Source organism: Carassius auratus, chromosome 49 (genome assembly GCF_003368295.1).
Source record: "Carassius auratus strain Wakin chromosome 49, ASM336829v1, whole genome shotgun sequence".
Taxonomy (NCBI): Eukaryota; Metazoa; Chordata; class Actinopteri; order Cypriniformes; family Cyprinidae; genus Carassius; species Carassius auratus.
Window position 1 is genome coordinate 946448 of NC_039291.1, and position 17999 is coordinate 964446.

At 37.6% G+C, this 17999-nt stretch overlaps 1 protein-coding gene across 1 annotated transcript in view; it reads right to left on the minus strand.

Moving 5' to 3' along the window:
* LOC113066000 (rho GTPase-activating protein 21-like) overlaps positions 1 to 17999 on the minus strand; it is a 62030-nt gene that overhangs the window by 15764 nt on the left and 28267 nt on the right. The window contains exons 4-10 of the mRNA XM_026237548.1: positions 17180 to 17272; positions 14177 to 14255; positions 13236 to 13290; positions 5116 to 5139; positions 2235 to 4209; positions 288 to 434; positions 90 to 192 (exon numbers count right to left, since the gene is read on the minus strand). Of these exons, the coding sequence (XP_026093333.1) occupies positions 90 to 192; positions 288 to 434; positions 2235 to 4209; positions 5116 to 5139; positions 13236 to 13290; positions 14177 to 14255; positions 17180 to 17272 (2476 nt within the window). The remainder of the gene's footprint in view (positions 1 to 89; positions 193 to 287; positions 435 to 2234; positions 4210 to 5115; positions 5140 to 13235; positions 13291 to 14176; positions 14256 to 17179; positions 17273 to 17999) is intronic.

A 17999-nucleotide genomic window follows, 5' to 3' on the forward strand; every position in this document is an offset into this window, starting at 1 on the left:
AAGAGGCAGCAATAGAAGAGGACTGACTCTTCAACCTTGTGGTCACTGCACAGATAGCTTATGACTTCATTTCCTGACTACAAACTTACCCTCTCTCTTCTTCCCTGTAGTTATCCAAGCCCTCATCGAAGGATCTGGAACGCTCCGTTTTGGCTCCAGAATCTGATTCCATGATCGTGAGTCGTAAAGAATCTAAGTTGGAGATATGGGAGAACTCGTGGTTAAAAACAAAAGAACATTTTTGATGTTCCTGAGATATTGTATGTGTTGGCAGAGATGTTCTTCACCCTGGTCATGGGACAGTTGTCGGCGTATTACAGGAGAAGGGGAAGTCGGACTGGGTGGGATGGTGGTGATGATAGGTGTGCTGGAAATCACGGCAGATGCAGGAATGTGTGTGGTTTCATGGTCGTTACTGGAGCTTGATGGCTCGTCTGATGACAACAGACAGGAGACACTCATAAGATTATCTTTGTTCTATGTGGATGTATGCAGTGCAATAGAGACAACAGAATCAGACGGTCTGGAGGAAACATGCTTACTCATAAAGCTAGGAAGAAGTGAGCAATCATTATACTGATAAGCCTCCCACACCTTTTAATACACAGACGACACTAACACTAGGATAGAAGATTGCATCACTGGGTAAAATATATTTTAAAAAAAATTAACCACAGGATTTCTCATAGTGATTGCTCTTCCTGCAGTCTCCATATAATAAACTAATAAACTTTAGGCAGTAAGGCATAATATTTGCAATACTATAACTTTGAACTTCATGCATGTTAATTATTCAGTTTGAAAGCCCATTTAAAACCCAGCAGTGATGACTGGTTCTGCATCACTATATATATATTAAACATAAAACATGGTCTATTAAATACAGTCTACAAACCACACCCAACACAGTCCACCACAGTTAAATATAAACCACACCATAACAGTTTATCAAATAGAACAGTCTATAAAACCAATCACAAAACCAAACCCAAACCAATGTATAGCAAAGAGATGATCATTTCTTGTGACTGGCATCTCAGGAACTAATCCAAAAAAGAGCAGTCTTTAATCTAGTTTCCACTGGCATGTTCCATTACTTTGTCATATCACATTACTGCCCTCTTGTTTGTTTGAGGTTCCTGAGCTGTGGATGAACTGGAGGGAGTGTGAAAGTGTCAGGGAATGGCAGTGCAAGTGGCTTCCTCAGTCCTGCTGCCCTGGGTGTAATGTGTCAATATGTCACATTATCTGTGCCCCTGTGGACTATGTTGTCATGTCCTATAACTGTACTGGTGTACATTACAGTTTGGAGATGCTGCCAGGGACTCCATGAACCCATGTGCTCCATGAACACTCTTGAGCTTCAACACCGTTTAGCTGTGTGCATATCAAATCTGGTGGAGTATGGGACTGTTTCTTAAAAAGCACAGCCCTTTGTAATGACCTATTAAAAATGAAAATGTCTATGTGTAGGACATACCTAGTTCATCTCTACGTATGCTTTTAATGTCTAGAGATTGGCCAATATTGTGAGGAAGACTGACGTCTTGAAAGACACAATACTGCTTCTTTTAAAGCAGCTTTCTCATGCACAGACAGACATTAGTGGAGCTCGGATTACTCATTATTCCTCACTGCTCAACTTTGTTTACATTGGGTTGAGCTGTTCATCCTGCTGTTATTAGGTTATCATCATAAAAAATCCCACTGCTGTACACCATTTGCTCTAAAGCTCTCTATGCAAAGCCTGGGCCATTAAGGATGGAGGAACAGTGTGGCCATTTATATGAGTTATCTGATCAATAAAAAGCAAATTCATCAAGTCCTGACCTAGTGTGGCAGAACAGTGGAGTAGTTCCTTGTTTAAAAATTTGGGGGATAAAGTTCAGATGTTTAGTTTACAATGAATAATATATAATATATAATATATAATAAACATAAAACAATGTCCTCTCAGCTGCTTAATGTGATAAATAGAGATCCAACAGGAACACATTCTGACAACTGCTTTGGTTAACACATAAGCTACATTAAATAATAATCAAACAAGTAAACAGGCAAAAAATTTGGAGTTTGCATATGCAAATCCACTTTGAATGTGTCAAAGTCTATACATTTGTATATATATATATATACCTGTTAACTTTATCCAAATTAATTTCCCTTTAGGGTAGACTTTGAACAATTGCTATAACAACAGCATCCATAGTTATCTAGCTGAAAAAAGCTCTTACCAATGAAGGGTATAGAGTCCAGTGAGTCATCTAGTTTGCTTGAGAAGGAGGTTTTACACTGGTCTCCTAGCCTCCTCGTGTGCATTTCTGGTTGGGTATTGTTGGGCAACCAGCATGTGTTGGGGTCTGCAGATGATTCAGCCCCTCTCTCAATCTCGTTCACTGCCATAATGTAGGAAGGGTGGCGGATAGGTGGAGATCCAGACTTCTTTTCCCTCCGAACCACAACTACAGTGGCATCTTGACCCTCGATACCCTCTGACGTCTTCTCATTGATGTGGGGTTGTGGTTCTGTGTACCTAGGTTGCTGAGGAACTGTTCCGTTCCTGGTTAATATGGGCTTAGATCCACCCTGCTTTGTTCTCTGGGGTTTAAAGGCAGCAGAACAAGAAGAAGAGCGACCTCCATGAGCTACCTCTCTGACAGGCTCCTGAAGGCTGTCAGCCCGCCCCCTGGGCTGTAACTGCTTTGCATTGTGGGGCATGTGGTTGGCAGTGAGAGGTGTTCTTTGGTCTTTAACAGGGTCTGTGCTGGAGCTACCACTGATGTGGCCTTTTATTGAGGCCAGCGCAGAAGCTATGTAAGAAGCAGCAGCAGTAGAAGGGTCTGATACAGAATTTTTCACAGATAACAGTGAGGGTCTGTTTATGGAAGGTGAAGAGGTATTACCCAGGCTTTCAGCTCTGGAAGTGAGCAAATAATCTGTACCTCTACTACAGAAAGTTGTGACGGGCAACCCAGGGTAACTACCCCCTCGTCTGTCTGCATTAAATACACCCTGTGTTCTGTGAGGCGCCACGCGTAAGGAAGAAGACTGTCTGCTTGCTCTTGCCTCGTCCCCTCTGTGCATGAGTAACCACTCATTTGTCTCAGTTCTGCAGCATGCCTGCCTGTCCAAAATGGATGTGGCATTCTCATTCTGTCTGCTCAGGTAGCTGCAAGAATATGCTCTGGGTTTCGTGATACCTATGCGGGCCGATGGGATGGTATCCTGGGAAGCACTACGAGGCCAATTCTGTGCTAGAGAAGTCTGATCGGCACCACCAAGCCTCTCCTGAGAGGCGCTACGCAGCGGCAGCACACTGGATACCTGATAACTCCGATCATGTGAGGCGCTCCTCCATCTCAGCTGTGATCCAGCTGTTGTTGATGTGCTCTTCTGCTTGCTGTATTCACCTGTACTGGATGGGGATGCAGCTCGCAGACTGTCCAGGCGCTCTTGAATAGTACGGGAGCTGTACATGTAAAGCCTTTTGTTGTCAGTGTACTCCTTGTAGGTGGTGTAGTTTTTCCAGTCAATGTTCTGGTGGGGAGAGCAGGGGGAGGGGGTGGCAGGTGGAGGGGAGTGGGTGTACGAGGTGGGAGAGGTGGCTGAGGGGAAGGTTTCTGCTGTTGTGGTTAGGTTATGCCTGTGGGATGATGAAGGCTTTGTGTCTATGCAAGTCTGTGCAGTTCTGGGGGTAAGGTCGGATAATCCAGTGGACTCTGCAGTTCTGTTGGGTTTGTGTTGTGATTGTGCTGCCCCAGTTGGAGATGAAGTGACATGGTCTCTGGACCGGTTAAAGGTTGGGTTTGTTGAATCCACATACTGGTTCTCCTCCTTCCTGTGGCTGGGACCAGCCCAGGCCACATGTGTAACTCGTTCTGTAGATTCAGGTGATGCTACCATTGTCCTAAAATTCTCATTAAGTACATGCACAACAGTTTGGGCGTTGGGGACCAGCAGAGTTTGGGATGCGGTAGGGGGAGATACAGGAAGATCAATGCGGCAATCTATTTCAGGCTTGTAGCAATGATTTACTTCTTGTCTGGTTCCACATGAAGGCTCAGCAGAACGTAAAGGCTCTAACACCTGTGCCATGGCCAAGGCATTGGGCACTGTCCTTGGGTAACATATTGGGGGTGGCTCAGGGATGTTCTGGGCATTTCCACTATATGCCTCGTTTCCTTTGAGGTATGCATCTTGAGAATAGGCCTGAAAAAATGGAGGTTTTATTAAATATAATGAATGAAAGAATGATACTAATTTCACTAAGCAAACACTGGAATGCCAAATACGTTCATTACTAATATGGTTAATGTTGTATCAAACATTTGAAAAAAAGTTACTTCTATACTACTTCATATATAAAATACAGGGCGACAGGCTGACCCCCATTTTAAGTTCAAATGCATCCCAGGAAAAGTGACAGGGGAAAAGGTCAAGTAGACAGACTCAAATGTATTTAACCTCATGGAGAGATTATGTATCACAAGCTTACCTACCTTTAGCTGAGGAGAGAGAGAGGTGCGCAGACAAGAGGAAAACGCGAGAGGAGGGTAGCCTTTCACAGACGCTAGTGGTTTCTCTGTTATCATCTTATAAAGTCAACTGCCAATTATTATCCTTAAGGTCTAAATACCATATTCTGAAATAACTCCTATGTAAAATGAACTTAATCCAGGTTAATATATAAATATATTCATGTCCCAGGAGTCTCAGCACACAGCACATCACAGAGCGCAGGCAGGCATTAATGCGAGTGCAGACGGGACAGATGGACTTTTGACTCTACACCTGAGGTGTCAAGTTACACTAGCGGGCATGTCCCTCCCTCTCTCACTCTTTCTCTGTTTGTCTGCTCCACCCCTTCTATGAAAATAAAGTTGACTCGGAAGCCGACAAATAAAGTGTAACCTCAAGGCAATGGAAATAATTTAGGGACAAAAATTTTGTGATTGGATAAGCAAATACACAAGCCTGTACACAAGCCTGTAGTTCTACAGGTATAAGGGGAGAAGTAACACAAATGCACTTTCATACAAATGCAAATAAACCACAAAAGGGCAAAATTACATAACAGAAGTAAGGGAGCAGGTGTCAGGTTTAGCTCCTCCTTACCAGAGCTGTGATATCCCTGGAGAACTTCAGCCGGAAGGTTAGATTGACAGCAGGAAAACAGAGGAAGAAAAGGAAAAAAGAGCAATGGTGAGGGGAGATGACAAGTGCTCTACAGGTACACCAGAAGCAATCAGCCCCTACTCCAGACATTGCTGGTGTCATTCTAGTGCTATAAATACACACGGCAGCAGAAAGAGAGACTGCTGGAGGGCTGCCAGTCCGGCACCAGAGATGAACTAGGCAGAGGAGGACACACTTCTCTGTTGTTTGTATGCTCTAGACCCATTATACCTGATATCAAGAGCCACCTCAGGTGGTCTGATTACAAGTGGTCAGCTAAGACTTATTGCTGTCTACACCAGGTGGTAATACACAGGGCTCAATTTAAGGGGGAATGGGATTTGTGGTGACAAAAAAAAAAAAAAAAAAAATGCATCCCCTTGGTAAAATCACCATCCCCTTTAAATATATATATAACCTTTATCGTGCAATTGAAATGTTCAAATTCTCTACTTATGATAATTCACAAACTAAATAGCGGCGATCGGCCAATCAGAACTCGGTTCAAGAATGTAACAAGCTGCTCACAAGTGGAATCCAATTTTAGTTATTTTTTTTCGCACAAAATGGTTCAAGCACAACTTCTGAAGTTCTTTAAAAATAAGACAACAGAAAAGGTAAGATTTTTCCTTGATTTAAATGTAAAGACATTCCCCAACAATTATGTTATTTTGCTGTGAGCAATTAAAAAATATGTTTTTATGATCATTGCACAAGCAATATACTTTTCTGAATATCAGCACATGTGCGCAAGCACAAATGTGCTATTAATTTTATACAACAGTGCATGGAAACACAGTGTTTCAATCCTTGAATGAATCAGATTGTGAACAAATCGAATGAGCCAGTGATTCAACTGTCCATTCAGATGGACTCATTTGTTTAGTTTTTTATAATAGAATCAGCAGCTTTGAACAAATAGTTTGATTTGAACGATTCAACAAATCATTTATCACAACATGGACTTGCTGCCACCTACTGGCACTTATGTTGTCACCATTATTTATCCATGACAGGCCCAAAAGGTGCCAGCACTACCAGCCCAAAAACACATTTAGCAAAATATTTATCAAAATTCCTCCATTTCAGGCAGAAAAAAAAGCTTATAAATAATAGTTAATTTAATAAGGCAAATTTTTATTAAATTAAAACTTTTTTAAAAATTGCACAAATTGTGTAATCATTATGTAAAATTAGCTACAGGAATTTCTCATACAAAATAAGTTGTTAAAATACAAGTAAAACATATCGTCTGATATTTTTGACAAAGTATGTGTTATTTGGCAATCTGAATTTAATACGTAGCCAATGCAGTGCAGAATAAAAAAAGATCAGAGAATGAATTTGATCTACAAATAAGTCAAGCAAATGGATGGACATCATGTACTTTTAAATCTATACCTGCCTAAAAAGGTTTTTTACCTTTCATCTTTGTTTCAAGATGCTGCAGTGTTTCACAGTCAAAACATGTGCTTTGCAAAGTGCTTCTTTGGATCTGATCAGCTGACTGTTTTGCATGCTGTACTTGTTGCCCTTCCCATTACATATCCTCTTCTTAAGCACACATGGTAATATAATCCTTATATCTGCCCCTACTCTGCCTACATCTATTTATATATATATATATATATATATATATATATATATATATAACTACCTACACATGTTTGTTTGCCATCAGCATTGTCATAGAGCAATGTTAGATTGCTTTTGCCCTAAATTGAATACATTTTTTAAATTTAACATGGGTTATGTGTAAAAGGGACTCATATTCATAATCATTCAAAGAGATTATGCTGCTTTTTTACTTTACAGATAAGGCAATCCTGGAATGCCAAATATGCACCAATAAGGTCAATAAAAAAAAATAAAAAAATTATACCCGAGGAAAGATAAAAAGATAAGACATCTCTGACTACTGTAAGTTACTGATCGAAAAATGGCCACAACTTGGCTGTTTGTAGAAGTTCTATTCAACTTTTGTTAAAAACCTCAATGAAAATCTACACTAAGTTAAAAAATGTATTGTATATTTAAGAAAAAGTCACCTGGTTTTGAAACACTGACTGATTAAATGTCAAAAATAAAATGGGTCAAAAATAAAGATTATGAGGGTCGATACATTTTTAATGTTCTTAATCTCTGTCCCGATTACTTTTTTTAAATTCACAAAAAATAAAAAAATAAATAAAAGCAAAATAAATACTACCTCAAAGAGTAAAATAAATAAATAAATGTTTGTGTGATGTGATATGTCATCAATCTTTGCTAGAAACAGATTGATATCATATCAGAGGTGTCATAGGCTGCGTTTACACTTGGCATTAACACGCGAACACCATGATCAAGCAGATCGGATCATCAGTCAATCAGAACATGGCGCGTTTACACTTGGCAACATTAACTGACTATATGTGGATAACCGATTGGATCCGTCTTTCCCGCACAATATTACAATAAGTCTGCAGAGAATGGTCCGGTGCAAAGTCAACCTGAATTGGTGGGTTTTCTTTTTAAAAACATTTTCAGTCGCGTGAGATCTTACAAATCAAAGATAAGTGTAGGAGTCTCACTAGTCTCCACATGGGAGTTCTCCATGTTTTTTTCTGACAGTTTGTGATAGTGAAGGGATCACAAGTGTGTTTACACTTGTCTTTTCAATGTGTATGTGGACAACATGCGCATAAAGGTTGCATGTTAATGCCAAGTGTAAACGCAGTCATACAGAGTTTGTTGTCATAAAGAACCGCTTCCTGTTAGCTGAAATAACAAGCTAGAGTGCCATTCCTACATAAGTCTTAAATTCAGCTCTGGATGGACTGTCAAGTCAGAAAGTGCCAGAGGGCTCCATAGTGGAGTTTCAGTTTATGTGGTTGGCATGTAACAGCCTGAGATTTGGAGCTACATCTGGAATGTGCTCAGATATGGGGGTGGCATTATGCCCCTAGTTCTGAGGAAAACGTCATTATAGTTGAATTCAAAATAAGCACACACACACACACACACACACACACATACACAGGCGCCATCACGCTTCTCTGCTCAGCTGGATCACTGAACTCTGGCTGGGAGAGCATCTTCACAAACTGGTGCTGTCTGTTTCCACTGGTCTGCTCTCCTTCCCACAATTCATTTTCAGTGAAACGTCAAAAGTATTTTGAAAATGACACACAAACACACACACACACACACCACTTACTCAGCATTGAATACCTGAACATACGTTACTGTCCAAAACATTAAAAACAAGTGGGCAAATGAGGGAACTTGAATTTTCTCAAATAAGAATTTGGTTAACTGACCATGGTTAACAAGCTAATACAGGGTTTCCACAGGGCATTAAAAAGCATTAAAAGTCATTCAATTGATTTTGCAAAAATTAAGGCCTTGTTTTGGAAGAAAAATATTACCACTTTATTTAGAATATAGCACCTACATAATAACTAGGGGAGCACGGGGCACAAAGTAATGCGGGGTTAGGTGTAACAAACATGGTTTGAATATTTCAACACATGCTAGCATAACAAAACTGACAGTATCTATTAATTACCATGTCATCATTATATAGAAAACATGTGCGGCAAAATTCTTTTGGAGATATCGCTGAACATTTATTTTACCATAGTAAACTGGCTTAAGTAAATTTTTTATCTCAGTTTTTTTATTTTTATTATTCATTTAAAATTAGATTTTGCTATTTATCAGTTCATATCACTTTTTTAATGCTTTGATAACTAGCAGAAGACACTAACCAGTTTTAAATTCCACTTGCGTAAATGGGCCACATTGTAACACTGCGTTACAATGTGCTATTCTATGACATTAGCGATGTAATTTACACTGTTTACTTTAATGAATTTTAATGAGGAACAATGAGAAACAGGTGAAGAAAGACTCACAGCCAATGTTTAGACAGTTTATTGTTTACAAAATATTATTTTAAGACATGTAAAGCATTTTTTTTCTCATTTATGTGGGTCCTTCCAAGCATTGATTGCAATGTGTTCATTGTCAAACTCTAAAATCAGATTTTTTAATTCTTAAAAAACGGTATTATTTTATTTGAATTATTACTTTTTATTAACAAAATATTTTAATTTGACATGTTTTTTTAGTTTTTTTTTTTAGGATAGATAAAGAAAAATGTATACACTGTCATTATGAAACAAAGCAACATATTTATACTAGACAAGTGTAAAATGACTGTGGATTAATATATATATATATATATTTTTTTTTTTTTTTTTTTTTTTTTTTTTTCTAAACCCAGTGTGGATGTACACATCTGAGAAAGTCAAAAAGTGTTACTTTGTGCCCCGCTCTCCCCTACAGTATTTCATTTGCTGTCGCAAAATATGTACAGTGGTGTGACACATATGCCAAACAAGTTTGGTAATCGCCTCCGGTCAGTGCGAAATTGCCGTAACACCGGATGTTTAGACTGCGGTCTAATCTTATTACAATCGTAAATGATGATAATTAATGATGAATAGTTTATTGACAGTAACAGTCGCACCAGTCGAGGCTTGCGCAGCCAGTCTGTGTAAAAGAGAGATTCCCGTGGAGATGTCAAAACAAATGAGTGCAACAGCAGAGACAAAGAAACTCACAGAACAAACATACTGTGATAACAATTTAATTTTTATATTTGTAACTTATGATGTAACCTAACTAAGCGTCATGAGGCGATCAAGAGAGTGCTGATTCCTGAGTGTCAGCACAATTGCAGATTTGACATCAATTTTATTCACTCTATAAACCAGTAATAATCATTCACTAATCTCTGAGCAGCATACAGCGGCGTTTCATTACTGAATGACTCAGCATTTTTTATTGATCATTATTTGAGTCAATAATTCAGTGAACAGTTCATAAAGACAGGCACTTCCTTGATTCTTCAATGAATCAATCATCTGAATTAATCTCTTGAACTAATGACTCAAATGCTCATTTATTAACACAGTGACTTGCTGCCACCTACTGGCGTTTTACTCTTTTATTTTAAAGTAGCCCTATACTTAAATATTAAAGCATATTTAAGGAGGCAGACATCACAAGTTTGCTGATTTCAGTAAGAACTGACATAGCAGTATCAGTTTAATTAATGTAGATTTTCTTACATATCCAAGATTATCATCATTGCATCATCAAAATTAATGGTTAATTTAAAACACATATGATCAAAGCTTGGGATATTTTGGGATGTAAAAAAAAAAAAAAAAAAAAAAAAAAAAAAAAAACATTAATATTGTGAAATATTATTTCAATTTAAAATAACTTTATAAATCAATTTGAATTTTCAGCATCATTACTCCAGTGAAATCACTCTAATATGTTGATTTGCTGCTCAAGAAACATTTATTATAACAGTTTTCTTCTTCCATTATTTTTTTTGTGGAAATCATAATATATTACCATTCGAAATACGAGTAAAAACAGTTGTTCAAAAAAAATGTGTTCAATATTGATAAGAACCAATATTAAGAATCACACCGAAAGACCGGAGTAATGATGGTGAAAATTCAGCTTTGATCACAGCAATCAATTAGATTTTAAAATGCATTCACATAGAAAATTATATATATATATATATATATATATATATATATATATATATATATATATATATATATATATTTAGTTATTTATTTTTTTTCAATAATATAGCTGCGAGCAAAATGGCAGAAAAATCATAAATACAACCACTAGTAGTATGATTTATTGGCTTATTACTATTGACCAATAGGTGGTGCTGTTATCAAAATTTATTAGCATTTTTGGAAATTTAATAATTAAAGGTTAATGAATGGTATATTACTCTTGACCAATAGGTGCCGCTGTTATCAGATGAATGTCGCATGGTCAGGGTGGGGTGATAATGGCACATACAAAGTTTGGTATCAATATGTCAAATATTTGCAGAGATACATCCTCATTTTTTGTAGCAACGCTGTACAAAAACCGAGTCAAATTTATTGAAAATTGGACTGATGCTCTAGGAATTCGAAAAAGTAGGTTTTCAACATAAATCAAAATGGTGGACAGGAAGTTCAGTAAATTATGGCAAAAATTGGTATCAATGTTCTCTGCATGATCAGAGGAATCTTTTAATATCAGTCTCAGTACAATGGGCAATAGCAAAAGTTATTAGCATTTTTATAAATTTCATACTTTTTGAGTACCATCAGAGCATGGTGTCAAAGATGCTTAATGAGTTTCATAAAGATACATCAATGTGTTCATAAATTATAGCATTTCATGATAAAATTCAAAATGACAGACACCCAAAATTGGAAAATTGGATATCATTCAAATTTAAAGAAACCAGTTTTGTCATTTTTGGCCCAACCAGTCAGAAGCTATAAGCAAAAATAGGCATTTTTCATATCTCCTGACCACTAGGTGGCACAGTGCCGAAACGCTGCAGGTAGTCTTGTGTCATACTTGTTATAACACAGCAAGTTTGATCTCAAAATGTCTAATCATTGCGGAGATACAGCCTCACATGCATTTTTATGTGCTTGAATTCCATAACATTTTGCCAGCATGGTCTGAAGATAATTTCATCCAATTTTTGTGGCAATCAGTGTAACGGCCTAGAACGAGTTTGAAAAAGTAAGTTTTAGGAACATTTAAAAGTAGCGAAAAAACTAAACCTTGTGATTCATTCAACTACATTTTTTTAACATAAACATGAGTGCAACTTTGGAAAAGTGGTGGCACTAGAGAGTTAGAGACTCCAAATCAGTGTGCCACATCTAACAACTTTCCCGCAAGCGGTTCTATGGGCAAGCATAGACTTGTGGCCGAAGAAGAAGAAGAAGAAAATCACACTAACGGATACAATTGGTGCCTAAGCACCGACGGTGCTTGGTCCCTAATTAATATTACCGCAGCTTTGGTGAGCAGAAGAGACTTGTTTCAAATATTAAATATCCTTGACCAGGGCCCGTTTGCACAAAACATTTTATCATTTAAGTGTTCCCGTAGCTCAATTGGCAGAGCACTGTGCCATCAAGCGCAAGGTTGGGGGTTGGATTCCCCAGGAACACATTATATGTAAAAATTGATAGCCTGAATGCACTGTATGTCACTTTGGATAAAAGCGTCTGCTAAATGCATAAATTAAATTTTTTAATTAAATTAAATTTAATTTAAATGTTTTCCTTAATAGCAGTAAAAGTTTTTTAGCTAAGAGTTTTCTCTTAAAACCAATTCACAAAGTTGCTGAGACAAATTTTACTAAGGGACAGAGAGAAGTCTTAAGTTAAGAGAAATGAAGTGCTGTGAATGATGTCAGCATACTAACAAACTGTGCCCAGTGATTGGCTGATAGGGGAGGGGTCTCTGTCAGAGATTTATTCATATAAATATTGTAGAGCGCAATGTAAACAAGTATATGTTCAGCTAATTGTCAGCCTCTTACATGTGTGCTCCTCATAAACAATTAGCAGATATACATATAAACAGCCTTTTAATGAACAGAATAGAATATTCATGGCTGGTAGTAAGGCATGTGAATGTAAAAGAAAACCAAACTGGACTCAAGAACAGTAGTTACTTCTTGCCCAACTTGTTAATGAAAACAACAGTCATAATACCCTCGCGATTAAGGCGACACCTTATTAAAAGCTCATTATCATCAAACATATTTCTAAAATGTTCTGTTCCGGCAACACCCATTTTAGGATAGTTTGTGACTTGGTCTTACTGACTTAGAGTCCTCTTCACTACTCCTAATGTTTCCCAGATTTAGGAGCTAGTTGTAGCACTAAAAATGCTTTGAGAAATACTCTTATAGCAAAAATGTAGGAGTCTTAAATTTAGGACTGACACGCCCATTACTTTTAGGATTTTCTCCTAAATCTGCAAGTTATGAGCTACTTTTTGCCTCAAGATGTTTTTTTTAAATACAGGCCCAGTTGTGTGATATTTTTGGTTCATGTTATGTCATCAAATGAACTTAAAATGGCATTAAAAAGGCATTAAAAAGCCATCATTTTTGCGCAAGAAATCATTTGCTCTGTGTGATAAGTAAACCCATGATAAATCAAACCTACCAGCTGTAAAATGTCTTCATCTTTTGGCATCACACAGAGCTCCAGAGACATGTCACTGCAAGGAAAAGTTTTGAAAAGGTAAAACATAATATTTCAGATGAAGTCATGAGTACATGATAGCTTTTTTAGTAATTTCAAGAACAAGGAAGGAGTGCCACCTTTTAATTCCAACTAAAATTACGCAATAAATAGCATATTCAATAAACTTCCTCAAGGATTCAGTGTTTAATCTAGATCAAGACTTAGCAGGAACAGATAATCAACCCACAAAATAAGGGATAGGCATATGGATACAGAGCAGCGTGTATTCCTGGTTTAGGTCAAGTTTAGTTTAAAATCAAATACTAGTTACCAGACCAGGGCCCGTATTCTTAAAAAAAAATTCTAAGAATCCTCTTTGAGAGCTCCTAATTTAGCTCACAAATTTCTACATAGGAGTCTTAGCTTAAAAGTGATTCAGGACAGACCTGAGAGCAACTCTTGAGTGAGGAAATACTTTTAAAAAATGTTTATCGTAGTGAGGAGGCGGGGCTGACCCCGTTGCTAGCTATGACAGTCTTTTGAAGACTGTGGTTGGTCGGTTATGCAAGAAGGAAAGAAAAGAGCTCTTTTACACACAAACACACACACACACACATTATATGTATATGTTTTGTGTATTTGTGCTTTATTCAGTTGCTTATAAACATCTTAATGGCTAAAGTCTAATATCACTGAGCTCTTTTAAGGGTTAAGATGATTTCTGAATTTCTTTTTCTTTTTCTTTACTTGGATCTTTTCTTTCATTTTAAGAGGAAACACCCACATTTCTAAGAATTTTCTTAGAATTTTGTTACTAGGAGCAACTCTTTGCACTAAGATTTTTCATGAATACGGGCCTGGGTCTTTAACCATGAGGCTCCACCACTCCCTCGGGGCTGCATCAGACAACACAACATTACCTGTTCTGAATAAGGGCAATTACTTGTGAATACGTCTTTCCTATGATGCTTTCTCCATTGACTTTTACAATGCGATCCCCTGTAGGAAAGAGAAACAGCAAGGGAACAAGATGCTGTTAGTTCAGTTATGTTGATATGTTTTATGATACAGTCTTGTTCAAAATAATAGCAGTACAATGTGACTAACCAGAATAATCAAGGTTTTTAGTATATTTTTTATTGCTACGTGGCAAACAAGTTACCAGTAGGTTCAGTAGATTGTCAGAAAACAAACAAGACCCAGCATTCATGATATGCACGCTCTTAAGGCTGTGCAATTGGGCAATTAGTTGAAAGGGGTGTGTTCAAAAAAATAGCAGTGTCTACCTTTGACTGTACAAACTCAAAACTATTTTGTACAAACATTTTTTTTTTTCTGGGATTTAGCAATCCTGTGAATCACTAAACTAATATTTAGTTGTATGACCACAGTTTTTTAAAACTCCTTGACATCTGTGTGGCATGGAGTCAACCAACTTGTGGCACCTCTCAGCTGTTATTCCACTCCATGATTCTTTAACAACATTCCACAATTCATTCACATTTCTTGGTTTTGCTTCAGAAACAGCATTTTTGATATCACCCCACAAGTTCTCAATTGGATTAAGGTCTGGAGATTGGGCTGGCCACTCCATAACATTAATTTTGTTGGTTTGGAACCAAGACTTTGCCCGTTTACTAGTGTGTTTTGGGTCATTGTCTTGTTGAAACAACCATTTCAAGGGCATGTCCTCTTCAGCATAGGGCAACATGACCTCTTCAAGTATTTTAACATATGCAAACTGATCCATGATCCCTGGTATGCGATAAATAGGCCCAACACCATAGTAGGAGAAACATGCCCATATCATGATGCTTGCACCTCCATGCTTCACTGTCTTCACTGTGTACTGTGGCTTGAATTCAGAGTTTGGGGGTCGTCTCACAAACTGCCTGTGGCCCTTGGACCCAAAAAGAACAATTTTACTCTCATCAGTCCACAAAATGTTCCTCCATTTCTCTTTAGGCCAGTTGATGTGTTCTTTGGCAAATTGTAACCTCTTCTGCACATGCCTTTTTTTTAACAGAGAGACTTTGCGGGGGATTCTTGAAAATAGATTAGCTTCACACAGACGTCTTCTAACTGTCACAGTACTTACAGGTAACTCCAGACTGTCTTTGATCATCCTGGAGGTGATCATTGGCTGAGCCTTTGCCATTCTGGTTATTCTTCTATCCATTTTGATGGTTGTCTTCCGTTTTCTTCCACGTCTCTCTGGTTTTGCTCTCCATTTTAAGGCATTGGAGATCATTTTAGCTGAACAGCCTATCATTTTTTGCACCTCTTTATAGGTTTTCCCCTCTCTAATCAACTTTTTAATCAAAGTACGCTGTTCTTCTGAACAATGTCTTGAACGACCCATTTTCCTCAGCTTTCAAATGCATGTTCAACAAGTGTTGGCTTCATCCTTAAAAAGGGGCCACCTGATTCACACCCGTTTCTTCACAAAATGATGACCTCAGTGACTGAATGCCACACTGCTATTTTTTTGAACACACCCCTTTCAACTAATTCAACTAATTGCCCAATTGCACAGCCTTAAGAGCGTGCATATCATGAATGCTGGGTCTCATTTGTTTTCTGAGAATCTACTGAACCTACTGGTAACTTGTTTGCCACGTAGCAATAAAAATATACTAAAAACCTTGATTATTCTGGTTAGTCACATTGTACTGCTATTATTTTGAACAAGACTGTATGTGTTTTGAAATTTATACACAGACTTGTAAGCTCTTTAATGACCCTCTGAAAAACTGATGATCCACATGATTCTGTGGGAAGAATAATTAAAGATTTGCAACTCAGAACCTTGCAGTAAGTATGTTCAGATACATTGTCCTTCATGTCTGCTGGGATCTCATAACACTGGCCATTTGATAATACCTAGAATTTCAAAATCAACTGCAGGCAGAAGATCCTTTTACTATTTAGTGCCCAAACTCTGGAACAATTTACCTAGCATTGTTTGGGAGGCAGACACACTGCCATACACATAAACCTAGCATACACATAAAACACTGTCGCATTTCTATAATTCAAATACATTAAAGGACTGTTGGGCTGCATTAATTAGGTCAATCGGAATGGGGAACATTTCCCATAACAACTGATGTTCTCGTTACATCGTAAGAAGAATGACATCTACGCTAATATTAGTCTGTTTCATTTTTATTGCGAGGTCACTTGACCTCTACAGCTCTGATTGTCAGCAGACTGGGGATGTAATCATTAACCACAAAAAGGTTGAAAATCGATTTTAATATGTGACAATTTAAATCGGTTGAGATGCTCAAAAAAAATCACGATTCAGGAGTTCAGATGAATGTATGTCTAAGGGGAACTTACTGTCTTGCGATGGTATTTTTTATTTTCCCTTTGTCTCTGTATAATGCATATTAAAGTTCATAAGTGCAGCACTGCTTTATTTACAGTGGAAACCAAGGAAACACTTTAAGTGCCACCAGGTGGCAGAGAGTGAATCTGCATCTCATTCAGCTCATCTGCTATTTCTGTTTAATGCAGATAGTTTTTATGCATACCTCCACAAAACTGACAAACCATTCTAATTTTGCTTCAGATTTTGAAACTATACAATGTTATTTATATTAAAAACTGCTCATGTTGCATGTTTGTTTGGATCATGATTAAAATACCTTTGGAAAGAGCACAGACAAAAGCTTAGTTTGTTTATATCAAGAGATTTATTTTATTTGTGTTACGGGCTGACGATATGAAGATTTGAAAAAATTCTGATACAAAGACAGCCCTTAAACAAACAGAATCAGAATGATATGAATGAAGGACAAGCATTTTTGGCTTACTAAGTGTCTGCTACATGTTAGTGCCTTAATACCATAATTATGAATAACCACTGACAAGCCTATGCATAAAAAAAAATATGTCTGTGTGTTCTGTGTCTGTACCTGTGCAGAGTCCAGCTCCATGCGCAGGGCCGCCCTCTTTCACCTGCTTGACAAAGATGGTGTCCATCGGCTCCAATCTGTTCCGTGTTCTCCCTGATGGCAAGAGACACAGAGCAAAAGTTATTCAAGACTCTGATTAAAAAAAAAAAAAAAAAAAAAAAAAAAACATACAAAATAAGCAGGAAGCTTCCATGATTTTTCATGCTGTCATACATTAGAAAAAAAAAAAATCAAATCAGGCCTCGGTCATGTCACCTCTTTTTCATTTGTATTTCCAAAAATGTAGCAGTTAATGTATTATTTACACAACTTTTACGACTGACATCGGATGATGAGACAGCACATGCTAATCTACTGTACTCTAGTCAAGCTAAGTGAATCTTCTGTGGCAATCTTTCATATTCTGATCTGAGTAAAGTGTACGGTAAGATATGAGCATGCTCACATTTGAGTGTGTGTTTGCACATATTTGACAGGGTAAGATCAGGCTGACAACCGCATGCCTGCAGGGATACACTGAGTGAAAGTATGCATGCTGTCTGAAACAAATATAACCTTTTATATAATGCATAGATCTGACTGACTATCCACATTGTGACACATTACACTGTATGGTATGCAATATTAAATGCTGCATGCCATATCTGACCTGCTAACTCATCCACTACATTTTACTCATCATACTCCACCATACACAGAAACTTCAAAACAAATCTTTAGGGCAACTGCCACGGACCAAATCAGATACTGTAGGCCAGTTATCTGCATGTTTTTATTACTTTCTTTGCTTAAGGAAAATCTGTAGAATTATGTGGAATGT